The following is a 15,646-nucleotide window of genomic DNA, read 5'->3' as shown; positions in this document are numbered from 1 at the left end:
GTTTCACAACAGTCCTGGCATCTGCCTTCCTGCAGGGAAAAGCTTCAACCCAATTGGTAAATACATCAACTAAAACCAATACATATTCATAACCACAACATTTAGACATTTGAATAAAATCAATCTGAATATTTACAAAAGGTCCCCAAGGAGGAGGGTGGGCTGCTCGCATAGCTTTAACAGCTTTACCAATGTTGTGTTGTTGACAAATCACACAGTGTTGACAGTAGGAATGGGCAACAGAAGGGAAAATGGGTGCAAACCAATCTCGGGCAACTGCAGCAACCATCCCCCCTTTGCTCACGTGTGCCATCCCATGGTATATGCGAGCAAGATAGGGCAATAACATCTTTGGTGCCACCAGGCGACCATCCGGGGCACGCCAAAGATTATCAGAATGTAAAATGCAGCCAGCAGCACTCCAAGAGTGCTTCTCAGTTCTTGATGTTGCCTCCTGGATCTTAGCCAGATCGTCAAGGGAGGCCAGTGAAGGCTGCTCTATCAGTACACAGGAATGTACAGCCTGAGGTGCAGAAAGAGCCGCTGTCCTAGCTGCAGAGTCAGCTAGAGCATTCCCACGGGTAACTTCATCATGAGGGGTCTTGTGAGCAGTACATTTAACAACAGCTATAGCTTTAGGCAACAAAAGAGCATCCAAAAGAGCAGAAACATAAAAACCATTCTTAATAGGAGAACCAGTGGATGTAAGGAAGCCTCTATATTTCCAAAGCAATCCAAAATCATGAACCACTCCAAAAGCATAACGAGAATCCGTATAGATAGTGACCGTTTGATCTCTAGCCAGAACACAAGCTCGAGTCAAAGCCACCAGTTCAGCTACTTGCGAGGAAAACACTGAAGAAAGGAAAGCACTTTCAACAACAGCACAGGTAGTGCAGACAGCATAACCAGCAACTAATTTACCCTTAGAATCTCGCAAGCACGAGCCATCCACAAAATAAAGGAGATCAGGATTCTGCAAAGGCACATCCAGTAAATCATCTCTAGGACGAGTAAGAACAGACGTTACAAACACACAATCATGTGGGGTTCCATCTTCAGGCCCAGGCAACAAAGAGGCTGGATTAAGAACAGGGCAACGAGCCAAAGTAATATGAGAGGAAGAAAGCAAAACCAGTTCATATTTGATAAGACGAGAAGCGGATAAATGCTGCGTCCTAGATTTCAACAAGAGTGCAGCCACAGCATGCGGAACACACACACTCAAAGGGGAACCCAATACAATAGATTCAGATAACTGAACAGAAAGGGCCGTTGCCGCTACAGCCCGTAAACAAGGGGAAAATCCTACCGCCACAGCGTCTAAGGCAGTACTGTAGTAGGCAATTGGACGGTGTTTGTCCCCGTGCTTTTGCGTTAGTACAGCCAAAGCAAACCCATTACGCTCATGACAGAAAAGAGTAAATGGTTTAGTATAATCAGGAAGTCCCAGGGCCGGAGCAGTAGATAGTCTCTGTTTAATAGCAACAAAAGCGCTCTCAGCCTCTGGGGGCCAAGGAAGAGGTTCAGGGGTACCAGACTTAGTCAGATCCTGTAAGGGTTTAATCACTGTTGCATAACCTAAAATCCACTGCCTGCAATATCCAGTCATGCCCAGAAAAGTACGCATGTGAGAAACAGTACTAGGCCTAGGCATATTTAAAATAGCTGAAATACGAGAGTCTGATAAATGACGCTTGCCATGAGAAATATCATGACCAAGATAATGAACCTTGGGTTGACACAGTTGGAGTTTCTCTCGGGATGCTTTGTGACCTTTGGCAGCTAAAGCAGTTAAAAGAGTCAGAGTATCAGTTTTAGAAGAGTCAAAAGAGAAAGACGCCAGTAAAAGGTCATCCACATATTGTATAAGTACTGATTTTCCAGGGAAAACCACATCATCCAGATCCTTCTTCAGGATCTGAGAAAACAGGGAGGGAGATTCAGTATACCCTTGGGGTAACCTGGTCCAGGTATACTGACATCCTTTATAAGTAAAGGCAAACAAATACTGACTATCTGGGTGAATTGGAATGGAAAAAAAGGCTGAACACAAATCTACAACAGAGAAATAAGTGGCTGACGGTGGAATACAAGAAAGAATTGTAGCTGGATTTGGAACCACTGGAAAAGAAGGCAAAACCACAGCATTAATAGCGCGAAGGTCTTGAACAAAACGATAGGTATTCCTTCCTGGCTTCTTTACAGGAAAGATAGGAGTATTACAAGAACTAATAGTGGGAATAATAATACCCTGTTGCAATAAAGATTCTATAACCGGAGCTATGCCTGCCACTGCTTCAGGACGCAGTGGGTACTGTGGAATCCTTGGCAAAAGCTTAGCAGGGTCCACAAGAATTTTAACCAGCTCGGCTGTTCTAATCTGTCCCACTTCATTTGCATGACGAGACCAGAGATGGGGGGGGCACTTGTGACAACAAATGCACAAGGTCAGGGCTGAGTGGAGACTTCGACGCAGCTGGCTCGGATATATGGAGTGTAGCCAACACCAGGTTAGTATTCTCATCAGGAACCTGTAAGAATACGCCATCTGGTGTACAGTAGATGGTACAACCTAATTTACACAACAGATCTCTTCCCAGCAAATTCACAGGAGAAGTAGAACTGAGTAGAAAGGAATGTTTATCTTCTAGAGGGCCAAGACAAATTTCGAGGGGTACTGAGACAGGATGCGAAACAGGACAGTTTGAAATGCCCACAGCATTAACAGACAAAGCGGACAAAGGAACAGAGGGAAACTCCGAGGATCTCAGAGCAGACCTACTAGCCCAGTGTCTACAAGACAAGTAACAGATTTACCAGCAATATTACAATCAACAAACGGGCCTTCTTGATTAATAGAAATTAAAGGATTCATGATGCAGTTACGTTCCCTCAGGCTGTCCTAGTAAGGGGTTCCTTGTGGGGAGAAAACAGGCGCTTCAGGATTGGGGAACTGAGTAGGATTTTGAGCAAATCGATTTGGACACTCATTTCTCCAGTGTCCCTCCTGACCACACAAGTGGCATGCAGTGCTCCCAGTCGGGGCAGGATTCTGGGCAGGATATGAGGAACCTCGTCCCATACCTCTCCCACGACCTCGTCCCCGTCCTCTTCTCAGTCCCCCACGACCCCTATTCTGATAAGTTTGTAACTGTAAAGCCATAAGTTTTGTTTCACTGGTTTCTTTCTTCTGGTCTATGCAAGCTGTACAATGATTTGCAACTGTCACCAATTCTGAAAGGGGTTTAGTTTGCCAGCCAATACAAATAGTTCTCAATGGTTGCTGAACTTTTGGCAAGAGTCCCTGAACAAAAGCAGCTCCCACCGCTTCCCTGGCATTATCAGCTGGATCAGTAATTCCCGAATGCTGTTCAAAGACCTTAGTCAGTCTATCAAGATAATCAGCAGGGGATTCTCCCTTATTTTGTTTACAATTTGCAATCTTGGTCCAATCTGTTTTCTTAGGACAAACTTCTGAAATAGAGGTCAAGAGACGATTCCTAGCCTCTGTCAAAGCATCCCCAATACCAGGGTCGGCATCAGGCCAAGCTGCCTGTCTGTTAAGGCGTTGCTGTACTTCGGCGGGCAGTACAGCTCGTAAAAGTTGATTAATATCTGCCCAAGATGGATTATAGCACTGAATCACTGTCTGGAGCTCTTCTCTAAACTTTACTGGCTCCTCCCGGATTTTAGGAAATTCTTTCACCAAGTTTCTAAGATCTCCAGGTGTCCACGGGGCATGTACCTTAATTAACCCCCCTATCGCTCCAGCTCCAGGCAAGTCCCTTAAAGGAGCCTGGAGTGCCTGTGTCGTGCTTCTAAGAAAGTAGCCGGCATGGTTATCAGCAGAAGCAGGGTTAACCGGACTACTGGTGTCAGTCAGTAGGGAAGAAGATAATTCTTCCGAAGAAGGAGAATGAACAACTTGTGCAGTTGATAATTGCGGCGACGAAACGATTACTGCCTGCACAGCCCGAGAAGGGGGGGCCGAGGGGGAAGCCTGCTGCGGCTGTGGAATGCTGCTAAAAAAAATCCACTATATCTTCTGTAGTCTCCTCCTCACTTTCAGGTTTAACTAATTGAGGATAAAGAGAAGCAGAGGGCTGCACTGAAGCAGGAAGACATTTGGATGTCTGACATTTAAGTTTTAAATCTTGTACTTCAGTTTTTAATTTCTCCTGGGAGTCCTTCAGACTCCGCACCCGAGACTCATGGAGTCTCTTTGTTGCTTCCTCCCACCAAGACAGAAACTGCTCGCACTGCGCAGCAGAGGTGTGTGATTTAAGGGCTTCACGGAGGCATGTAAGTTTATCTAACTCAAAGGTACCTTCTAATGGGCATTGTTTAAATGAATTTTCACGCGTGTACAGATTCCAATCATTTAAATACCTGCAGGTTTTAGGACCATAATGTACGTACATGTAATATGCTGGGGTACCCTTAGGGGGTAAAGTGGAAAGTTTAGACTGTTCCCCCCCATGTTCCAGTCACACCAACTGAAGGGGTCCCTGTCCGCGCTAGCGGACCAGAATCTAAGAATCCCTCCCTACAGGGCACTCACGTACAGGAGAGACTCACAAGAAAGACTACGACCCTCGTACATCTCCTTTCAGCAAAGAGCGTCGGCTAAAGACTCCATTTCCGGGAGATAAACCCGCATACTCTAATTGCATCCAGGGAGACGATCAGATTGTCAGTAGCCCACACAGAAGGGAAAGGGAGGGAAAATGGGTTCACACACTCCTAGACCCAGGCAGCTTCCTCGCCGGACTATGCCAAGCTGAGTCAGCCCACCGTGGGTCGGATCTCCTAAAGATCCACTAGTTACTGGGCTTGCGTTAGACTACTCCTGATCATTAGCAATCGCTTCACAGGGCAATCTGGGCGTCTTCCAGCAACGAACACTCACACAGGTATACACACACACACACACACACACCAAGGCCTCTTTTCCTCTATTTAACCCTTTTTTAACCTTTTTAAAATTTTTTTCTTTTTTATTTTATTTTTTATTTTTTATTTTAACCAAGATGCATCGTTACCTGGTCCGGACCAATACCATGAGGCGGTATGACAACCCCTCTTGAGGCGGTAAAAACCCCTCAGCACCGGTGCATTCTAATGCATTACCTTATGCATTACCTGTTGGCCAACTCAGCAGTTCCCAGTACTGCTATAACTAACCTTCTTGGGGCCTCTCCCCAATACCACTCTGCATTTGATCCTGCTGCACAGTCAAAAAGTTCAGATGGCGTGAGCCCAACAGAAACAGACGTCCCCCACAGACAGTCCTCCTCCGATACCCCAATAGAGATTTCAAAAGGTCTCTTACCTCTATTGTGGCGCCATGGGGTTCGAAGGGGAACGATCCGTAGCAGCCGTCTGTGTGTCCGTGGGCGTTGCCATCCCGGACGAGCCCCCAAATTGTCGAAGAAAACTCAGTTCTCGCTTATGTTTAGGTGCAGCAAAAACAAATACTTTATTATAATACTCTAGTGAACACAAGAGGGAGAGAGTGTCAGGAACTGGGTTGCCCCTTGTCCTGAACAGATCTCTCTCAATTAGTAAAACAATCATAACAATCTTTATACCTTCTTAACAGACAGTGGCTAGCAAACTTGCAGACAGTAAAAGTAAACATTTGCATTTGTTTATACATAAGCCTATTCATTATCTTATTTGTCTGCAATACCAGAACAGAAAACAAGACTGCAATTCACAAGGTCATAACGACTTTTCACACAATTCACTCTGCACCAGATACAGGGTAACAGCTTAACCTCTGCTAATTAGCTAACATACATTAAGATCCCTTCAAACCTTTATTAATTAATTCTTGGCCTCCACAGTCTAGAGATGAGATGGCTGAGGGGAGAACAAGATAACAGTCTTCAAATATGTGCTATAAAGGGAATAGTGATCAGTTGTTCTCCACGTCCACCAAGGGTAAAACAAGAAGTAATTGGCTTAGATTGCAGCAAGAGAGATTTAGGTGTGATACCAGGAATAACTTTCTAACTGTAAAGGTAGGTAAACACTGGCCCAGGTTACCTGGGAAGGCTGCAGATTCCCCATGATTGCAGGTTTAAGAACAGTTTGGACAAACACCTGTCCAGGATAGTCTAGGTGTACTTGGCTCTGCCATGTTCTGAGCGGGATGGATTAGATGACCTCTCAAGGTCCCTTCTAGCCCTACATTTCTATGATTCTGTCATGTTACAGTAAATGTGTTTTGGCTTTTGCTTTAAAGTTCTCCTATGTGCCAAGTGAAATTTGAATGATAACTTGGCTCCTTTTTCAACATATAGGGACCCAAAGAACTGTGAAACTCTTCACAAAAAAAGTCAAAATAAATGATTTCTAAACCTCTTCAGCTGAAGAATATTCACTTTGCTTCCATCACATTAGTGGAAATGTCCAACTTCATCTTGGGCTGTTTCAACAGTTCTGGAAACACAGGGATTATTTTTCTCAGAATTATGAAGGAGGTGAAAATTGGGTTTAAAATAATAGGACCCTAGTGGCAACTTTATGGGATGTAGGGGGTGTACTGGTCTTGCCCTGTTATTTTAAAGAACGGACTGGTGCACCACTGCCCTCTACCTGATGGAATCAGAAATGCTCATCTGTGTGTGCTAGGCTAGCAAAGAGTTAGAGCTGGTTGGAAAACAGGATTTTTTTTCCCCCTGAATTTTCCACCAGAAAAAAAGAATCTTTAAAACATCTTTGATCACTGCATTTGGATTTCCTGTGAAATGTTCAAAATTAAACTCAACAGCAGATTTGTCACTGAGATTAATTTTGAAAAGACATTTTGAAACAAAACAAAAACCAACATTCATATTAATCTCAAACCGTTCATATTAATCTCAAATGTTGTTTTAGTGGGGGGAGTCAACTTTTGGATTCTCTCCACTCCTCCCTGCCATACACACACACTTTTTAAAACTTTTTACCTTTTCCAACTGAAGAAAGAGAGGGAAAGGTTTTTTAAAAGTGTGAGAAAATGAGGGAAAGCCCCTTTTCATGCTCGGCTACTGGTTTCCACCTGGCAAATGTTGGAAAACAGTTATTAAAAGGGGAGAAACCGACTATTCTCAGAATAAAAAATTGCGGGGGAGGGGTGTGTTCCAAAAACAAAAATTGATTTGACTAAACCCTCTTTTTCCACATTTAGTTCCTGAGTTTTAGTCAGAATTGTTCTGGTCATTTCAATAAATAACAGGGCTTCTTCTTTAGCTCAAGCCATGGGGGTCTGGGCCTTTGGAGCAGGAGGAGCTGAGTTCTAGCCCTACTGTAGCCCTACAGGACTAATCGGCCACAGTGTGTAATGGTGAATTTCTAGGTGGCCCTGCAGTCATTACAATATGTCATTTCAGGGCAGTGAGTGCTTTGGGCCTGACCCAGCAAAGCTTGCTTCAGTTCAGGCACATGCGTTGTCCCATTGACCTCAAACAGGCTTAAAGTTAAACACCTGGCAGGATCGAGCCCCTACATCACTTCATTAGCATCACAGCATATTATCAGCACCAGCACATGGTGTATAGCTGGAAGTTCTCTCTGCGTAACAAGGAAAGTCCAGGTTGTACAGTGTGCTACCAGCAACTAATCACCCATGGTAGAGCACTGCAATATCCTCCCCTTGGGAGTGAGGAGGCAATAACTTGTTAGTAGCCAATTTCCAACCATAATCTGCTGGCTTCATCAGAATTATTATTACATGAGAATTTGCAAAACTCCCTCTTTCTCTGATTCATGCTCTGCTCTTTCTTTCTCTCTTTTTAACCTTAGCGTTTTCCCTTCTCCCCATTTCTCCCCATCACCCCTGGCCAGATGTTTCTGCCACCAGGTGCTTAGTGTCTCTGCAGGTTCTCACCTTTCTCATTTTCCTTCCCCTTCCCTTTTCCTCCCCAACCCGAAGCCTGAAGGGCTTGAGAAGGAAACGACCTACAACTTCCTGCTCTGTGCAGCTGGTAAGAGCCCCACCCCTCCTGACCTGCCTCTGCAAAGGGAAGGTTGGAAACCCCGGGTGTCCGAGGGGAAGAGCTAACTAGAAGCAGTAATATGGAAATAAGAACATGGGACACCTCCAGCTGGATAACGAGGAAATGTTTCCTAACACGGAAGGTCTGGAATGGCCCCCAAGGGAAGGGCTGGAAGCCTAGGTCTTAGGGAACGATCCTGGCCGGGTCCTGTGGGGATGGGCTAGATGGGATTAAATGGGGCTTTCCCCTTCTCTCACTCTCCGATTCCATGGAGTGAAATTACAAAGGGGAAGGTGCCAGAGAAAGAGCTGGAGACTGCAGTTCCCTTGTCTCACCAGGTGGTGGCACCTCGCTCCATGTGGAGGGCTGGGGTGGGGGGCGAGGGGGATCCGAGCCTGAGAGGGGAGTTGGGGATGGATGGGGGGTTCACTATAAAGCTATGGAGGAATGGAGCTGCTAAAGGCAGGGAGCCCCTGTGCAATGCCAGGGGAAAGACAGCCATAGGGGCAGTGTCCTAGCTCCTGTGCTGGGGCCTGGTCACTGTTATACGGGGGGGATTTTACTACAATCTCATCTATGTCACTTTTCCCCAGGAAAGACAGCGCCGCAGCCAATGTCCCTGAAGCTCCCAGAGAACGTGGTGCAGGGATCGGCCAGAGCCTATTTCTCAGTGCTAGGTAAGTGAGGCAGTCCAAAGAGCCCGGCTGTGCCTTCCCCGTGCCTGACGTTAGTGGTCTTTCCACCCGTTCCACTCCTCATCCCGTTGTGCACCCATCACATCCCCCAGCTGCCCACAGCTGTAGTCACTAGCTAGCACTTCACCTCTTTTTCTCTCTCCTTCCCAACACCTCTGCCTCTGGGCCCACATCTCTGGCTATTCGTCCAGCCTAGTGCTCCCATCTGCCCTTCCAGCAACACGCCCTTCACTTTGCCTTTCATGTGTCCCTTCTCTCTCAGAGTGTATTTCTCTGTCTCCTCCTTTCTCTGTGTTGTGTGTCTCTCTCTCTTTCCCTCCTATTGCCTGTGATCTCACAAGCCTGTTATGGATGTCTCACACTAGCATCCTTGCTCTGCGGTGCACTCTGCCTCCACGGGCCGGCTCTGTGCGACTCCCTGACACTGACTCCCTGTGTATCCATCCCCAGGCGATATCCTGGGCACAGCCATGCAGAACCTGCAGCAGCTTCTCCAGATGCCCTTCGGCTGCGGGGAGCAGAACATGGTCCTGTTTGCCCCCAACATCTACGTCCTGGATTATCTGAATAAGACGAGGCAGCTGAGCGAGGAGACCAAATCCAAGGCCATCGGATACTTAGTCAGCGGTGAGGAGGGACGGGGCTTTTGTTTCTCCACTTGCTCCCTGTCATAGGTCTTCTCCCCCACTTGGAGCTTTTGGGTTCCAAGATGGGTCCTGCATGGACTCCTCTAAACTAAAATCCTAGTTTAGATCTGGTTCTCGTTGCCACCAGTCAGTTTTTAAGTGTCTGACACACTCCCTGTTCCCCCAAAACTTTCCCTGGGGAACACAGATTCAAACCTGAATCTCAACACAAAGGGAAACAACCCATTTCCCCCCTCCCCTCTCCTAGTGCTTAGGAGAGATACCTGGTTCAAACTCCTTGAATCAACCAAAGAGGGATTCACTTCCCCCTCCCCTTCCCCTGAAAATCCAAACAAGGGAAGAAATCAATCAAGTTCTAAAAAGAAAAGATTTTATTAAAGAAAGAAAAAAGTACACTCTCTCTGTATTACCAGGATGCAAAAATACAGGGTCTAACTTATAAAAACTGGAGAGACTTCCCCCTCCCTCCTCCTCAGAATAATCAGCAACAGCAACAGAAATAAAGAATTCTTCCAGCAAACACACAATTACAAATATAGAAAGTAACTCAAAAGACTAATCTGCCTTTTTAACTAATACTCACTATACTGGATAGTAGGAAATACTCCAGGAGAACTTGGAGACATGTCTGGCCTCTCTTAGATCCAAAGAGAGCACACAACTCAAACAAAGAACACAGACAAAGCCTTCCCTCCACAGGGATTTGAAATTATCCTGTCCCTTGATTGGTCCTCTGGTCAGATGTTCCTCAGGTTACTGAGCTTGTTAACCCTTTACAGGTAAAAGAGACTTTAACCCTTAACTATCTGTTTATGACACTCCCTTCCAAGGTTGTGCTGGGAGGTTTTTGGGTCTGCCTTGCTCAGATAATGCTCCCACTGGGAAGGATGGATGGACTGAGGGGACCACCTGTCTCTTGGGTGGGAGGGGAACACACTTGTACCCTCTCAGCCTTTTCATCCCATTGCTCTCCAGTGTGTGAGCCCAGTGGTAATTCACTCTTGCCCCAGCAAACCAGACTCGGCTCCCCAGATGGCCTATATAGGCCTTTCCTAGCCACCAGCATATTGGCAGTACCGTCACAACTGACCCTCATCATTTACCTTTGAACCAGGGCCTCTGACACCCCCTCCCCCCAACCCCGCACCAGAGGTCAGGGGTTCCCTTTCCCAGGAGTTACTCTGAGTAGTTACTCCATTAATGGTTGGTATTACAATAGATCGCTTCCCAACAGGGGATGCCATAGCATGGTAGCATGCTTAGATCTAGGGTGACATCTAGGAACATAGAGAACTCTACTCTCTGGAAGTGCTCGATGGGAGAAGATGGGTCCATGTGGACATAGCCTGGGTGCTGCTGATGACATGCAAGGCAGAGAAGAAGAGCTGGCTTGGTTCTGCAGGCCTGGCAGCAGTAAATGGAGCAAAACCTGCGTTTAAGCCTTATTGTCACTAGAGGAGATTTGTCTATTTGTAATACATTTAGCCAACTTAGAATCATAGAATATCAGGGTTGTAAGGGACCTCAGGATGTCATCTAGATCCACCCCCTGTTCAAAGCAGGACCCGCAGGTGCCCCCCCACCCTGCCCCCGGCCTGGCCCCAACTCAGCCCCCTCCGTGCCCCTATTGGACTCCTCCCCAAATCCCCGCCCCTGCCCTGCCTCTTCCCCGAGCACACTGCGTTCCTCCTCCTTGGTGAGGAGCACCCACCAATTTTTCCCTGTGGGTGCTCCAGCCCCTGAGCACCCATGAAGTTGGGGCCTATGGCAGGAGCAATCCCCAACTAAATCAGCCCAGACAGGGCTTTGTCAAGCTGGGCCTTAAAAACCTCGAAGGAAGGACTTGTAGTTTTAATATATGTTTGTTGATCAAGGTAAACTGTAAGCTCCTCGCTAGGATTAACTCAACCAGCTAACATGTGTGAAACTACAAGTGCCTTGTCTGTGTTAGGATTGAAACACGTGTTAGCTAACAATGTTGGTAATGCTCCTTTATTCCTAATGTGGCCATGACCTTTGCCAGTAAAGCCAGTAGCCATGACTCTGAACACACCCGGGGCAGAGCTGCTGAGTGACAAGGGGCCCTTCCCATATAGTCACTTTTCAGAAGAGCCCCAGTTTGGGTCACACCTTTGATTATTCCTCATTCTGCATTTCTGCTCCACCCTGTTTTTAATGAGGGTTAGCAATCTTTCAGAGACAGCCTTCCCATTTATTTATTTTAGGTGCTGCAAAGGGATCCTTGAACCTGGTATGGGTGGCTAGTAGATGCACATCATAACCCTGTTGCTTGTACCTTCTTTTAACGCCTAACAGAAGACCAAGGCCGCTCTGCTGAGACACTGAGGCTGTTTTTAGGAATGGGAGGCTTGCCTGGCTTGCGTACTCTACATCGGACCTGCTTCTGCGTCTAAGGCTTGATCTAAACCCAGCTTTGTACCAGTGTAACTATTTCAGTTAGGAGGTGATAGTTTACCAAAATAATTGAATCAGTACAACCCCTAGTGTGGATGCAGTTCTACCCCCTTCCCATCTGGGAACAAGCTGTACTGGTATTAGCACTTTTATATTATCCTAACTACATCCACTCTGGGGGATTCGCAGCATTTTAATGCTACGGGTACAATTAAAGCAGGATGTTTGTGTGTAGATGGGGCTGAAGAGTCTCTTTTCCTGGCTGACATCTACAGCTGGACTTTATTGCAGTAAAACACAACTTCATTCTCCCTTTCAGGTTACCAGACACAGCTGAAGTACAAACACCAGGATGGCTCCTACAGCACATTTGGGCCACGTTATGGGCAACCAGGGAACACCTGGTAAGATTTCAGTGCTGCTGAATTCTTTCCCTTCTCTTGTTATAACCTGGAGCTTGCCCATTGTTAACAGGTGCTGATCATGGAGGAGTGGAGAAGAGGGGAGGATAAGGCAACTATGAGAGCTGGTAGGGAAGGGAGATCTCCTTTAGATCATATGCTAGAGGCCTGCAATTTTGGCTTAATAACCATTTACAGCACACTGATTACATGCTCAGCTCAGGTTAGAGCAGCCAGGGGGCTGTTCTAACTTGCTCCAGCTGGCCACAGTCCCCTGAGGACTATACATCAGCTAGATGTGTCCAGAACACAGCACACTCCAGCCACTCACTCTCTGTACCAGGGGCTATGTGGAGGGTAGTGTAAAAGGGTCAGCCAAAGATTCCCCAGCTGGGTGACTTGCTGGTAGTTTCAGCTCCCTTTGGCAGAGAATCCATCCCACAGTCCTGATTGTGGATACTTGACCTTTCTGAAATTATATGTTCGATCCTCAACCAGAAAAGTTTAGCCACCACTGCCCTCAGGATAATGAGGAAGCTGGTAAGAGGGTGGAGCCATCACAGCCCCTCAATGCTTAGTGCATGCCTTGCACTAAGGGTGAACAAACAGGTTCTGCAGGGAGTAGCAGTGGGTGGTTCTGTAGGGGTTGCTTTTCCCTCTGCCACTACTGACTCTATTGCCCCAGTGTGGTGCTAGGGGGTGCTGTGCTGCAGGGAGTGGGGTGGCTGGCTCAGTAAGGCATATTGTCTCTCTGAGTGCTGACCCCAGTCTCATGCTAGGGGGCGCTGTGCTCCTGTTTTTATAAGAAGAAAATGCAGAGCCAGTGTCCTGGCCATTCCTGGTCACTGAAGGTTGTGAGGGCTGTTTTCCCAAGGGCTCTGGACAACCACCTTCTACCCCTAAACTGTGCCCTGGCTGTTTGAAACCAATGCAGGAAGCTGGCTCACTTCCTGTCCTAAAATGGGCAGTTTTGCTGTGCCCTGTCAGACGACTGCTGGGTCTTTCCCCCAGGCTCTGCTGCACGTCAGTAGGTGGCTGAGTGAGATAATGGTTCCCTGGCCCATGGCCACCAGCTCTCCGGCCCCTGCTGCTTCCATTCAGGCTGGCGATGCCCCAGGACTCCGTCCCCTCCAGTGAGCACAGGGCATGGGAGGGAGCTCTCACCGCTGTCCACTCTCTGTCGCAGGCTGACGGCCTTCGTCCTCAAGTCCTTTGCGCAGGCCCGCTCTCACATCTTCATCGAGGAGAAGCACATCCAGGACGCCCTGGCCTGGCTCGCTGGCAAGCAGAAGGACAACGGCTGCTTCCGCAGCTCGGGGACGCTCCTGAACAATGCCATAAAGGTGACGTATCCGCCCAGACAGCTTCCCATGGGCCTCATGGGACCCATACAGGACTCCAGTGACACGGAGAAGCCTGCAACTGCACATGGGAACAGCTCAGCCACTGCAGCACATGGGTCTGGGGCAGGGGGCTTGGAAATGGGGCAGATGGGATCTACCAAGGGAGGCAAGAGCAGGGGAGAACCATACTGTACATGGAGCGACCGTGGGTAGCGGAAAGAAGAGGGGCAGGTACATGGAAGCTACCACAGTGTGGGAAGAACAGGGATGTAGAACTCCCCTGGGAGGAGGAGCCAGTGGGCGGGGTTTCCGGGTTAATGTCTCTCTCTGTGATTCCCTGCAGGGTGGGGTGGACGATGAGGTCACGCTCTCTGCCTACATCACCATCGCGCTGCTGGAGATTCCTCTGCCCATCACTGTATGTACCTGTTACCCCTCAAGCCACAGACAGAGCTGGGGACCCCCAAGTCACAGCCTCCCATCCCGAGAGAGAAGCCTTTAAAAAAGGGGGAAATCCAGTCAGAAAAGACTTTAAATGGAGGTCCAGATCTGGAACTGGAATTTCCCTGCAGCTTCCCTTCCAGTCCAGGATGCTGGTTCTTTCTCATCTCTTATCCTTTTATATGATCTTTATTTAAAAACTTTTCAGGCAGTGTTTGCTTGATCCTCTCTTACACGCCTACAGCTTAGAGTTTTACAGATATTTAACACTTGGGTAAATAACACTTAACCCCTTGGCAGTTGGCACTAGCCAAATGGGTCCCCATCAAGGGCTGATTTCTGTTCTCCTTCAGTTAGGTCTGCTCCACATCCAGAAATTGCACTGGTAAAAGTTTTATCATCAGGGAGCAATGGCAAAAAGACTATATCGGTGCAGTGAGTTCACACTGGGCCACTTGTGCCAGTGTGTTGTGTTCATCTAGTATCAGGCCAGATTGGCAAAAGTGTGGTGCATTGTGGGTAGGCATCCCAGTGTCCTCTGTGCCGCTTTCAGCGGCATTGCTTTGTGTGGAAATCTTGCTGCGTAGCTTTCGCTGTGCTTGTGGGAAATGTTCACTCAGAGCACGTGGGAAAAGGTAGCAAGTAGCAGGAACAGCTGTGGCTGTGGAGAATGTGCTGACTGTGTAAAAGCCAGGTGGGCTTCCCATCATTGGGACACTTGGTTCGAAAGTGCTACCAGACAGTCTCTGTTAAAGGGAATGTTGCACTGTGGGACTGCAGTGGAAGGACCACTTACACTGGTACTTCCAGTGAGCATGCACCTTACCACTGTGCTGATATAACTCCACTGACATGGGGCTAATGCTGCTCCAGAAAAGGGAGTCAGTATGCCCCCAAAAGTGGAGGATTTTTCTTGGTAGAGAAGTTGAGTGTGAACGTGTGCCAGGCTGTGCCCAGAAAAGATGAGTTCTGTAACTCGAGTCTAGACCAGGCTTTAGATGTGTGGTGCTACTGGCTGTGGTCAGACAAGACAAGTGGATGTGGCCCAACATGGCCTGCTTGTTAACATTGTCCTGATGAAGTGGCAGCCAGTTCCCATCCACTGTCATTAGACTAACCTCATCCCCTGTATTTAACTGAGGAAAGTTGATGTCCTGATTAAGCCCTTCTCAGTTAGCAGGAGTATAAACCCCAAGGCATTTTGTTTTCAGGCTTTTCTGTCTCAATACCAGCTGAGCTCATTCCCTCCAGCTTCCCAGAAAGAACCTCTCTCTTAGCAGACACCAAGGGCTAGGAAAGTTCAGATCAAAACAGTCTGAAAAAGTTTCAAGCCACTGAAAATGGGACTGTCTGCTGGACTTTCCATTCTCAGCCATTGACGAAAACAGATGAACTGCCCTGCTGTGTATGCACCTGTGCACATTGGTATCCCTTGGAATGTCCTTACGGGAAATGTCTGATTCCAAACTTTGCTTCTCAAATGTTCCTAAGTGAGGACCGACCACAGGACAAATTTAAAGGGCCAGGTTCCCCAATACGCCGTCGCCATTCACCAAATGTGAAGGGCCGGACTCACTGGTTCGCTCTGGATGCTTAGTGCCAGCCTAGTGATGCAAAGCATCTGTAAACCAGCCACTGCACATTGCTGGAGTGGTGAAAGCGAGAGAGTGTCCCGGGGAATCTGGCTCTGAAAGATCAGCTATTGTTTAGAGTTAC

General features: G+C 47.6%; 1 protein-coding gene across 1 annotated transcript in view; it reads left to right on the top strand.

Annotated features, from left to right (window-relative positions):
* The window catches only part of LOC123355747 (alpha-2-macroglobulin-like), an 80,452-nt gene that overhangs the window by 42,148 nt on the left and 22,658 nt on the right, over positions 1-15,646 (top strand). The window contains exons 22-27 of the mRNA XM_044998379.1: positions 7,925-7,976; positions 8,582-8,665; positions 9,134-9,310; positions 12,065-12,149; positions 13,333-13,489; positions 13,833-13,907. Of these exons, the coding sequence (XP_044854314.1) occupies positions 7,925-7,976; positions 8,582-8,665; positions 9,134-9,310; positions 12,065-12,149; positions 13,333-13,489; positions 13,833-13,907 (630 nt within the window). The remainder of the gene's footprint in view (positions 1-7,924; positions 7,977-8,581; positions 8,666-9,133; positions 9,311-12,064; positions 12,150-13,332; positions 13,490-13,832; positions 13,908-15,646) is intronic.

This window comes from Mauremys mutica, chromosome 1 (assembly GCF_020497125.1).
Source record: "Mauremys mutica isolate MM-2020 ecotype Southern chromosome 1, ASM2049712v1, whole genome shotgun sequence".
NCBI classification, from domain to species: domain Eukaryota; kingdom Metazoa; phylum Chordata; order Testudines; family Geoemydidae; genus Mauremys; species Mauremys mutica.
The sequence above is the reverse complement of the archived record's forward strand: the minus strand, read 5'-3'. Positions and strand labels throughout refer to the sequence as shown.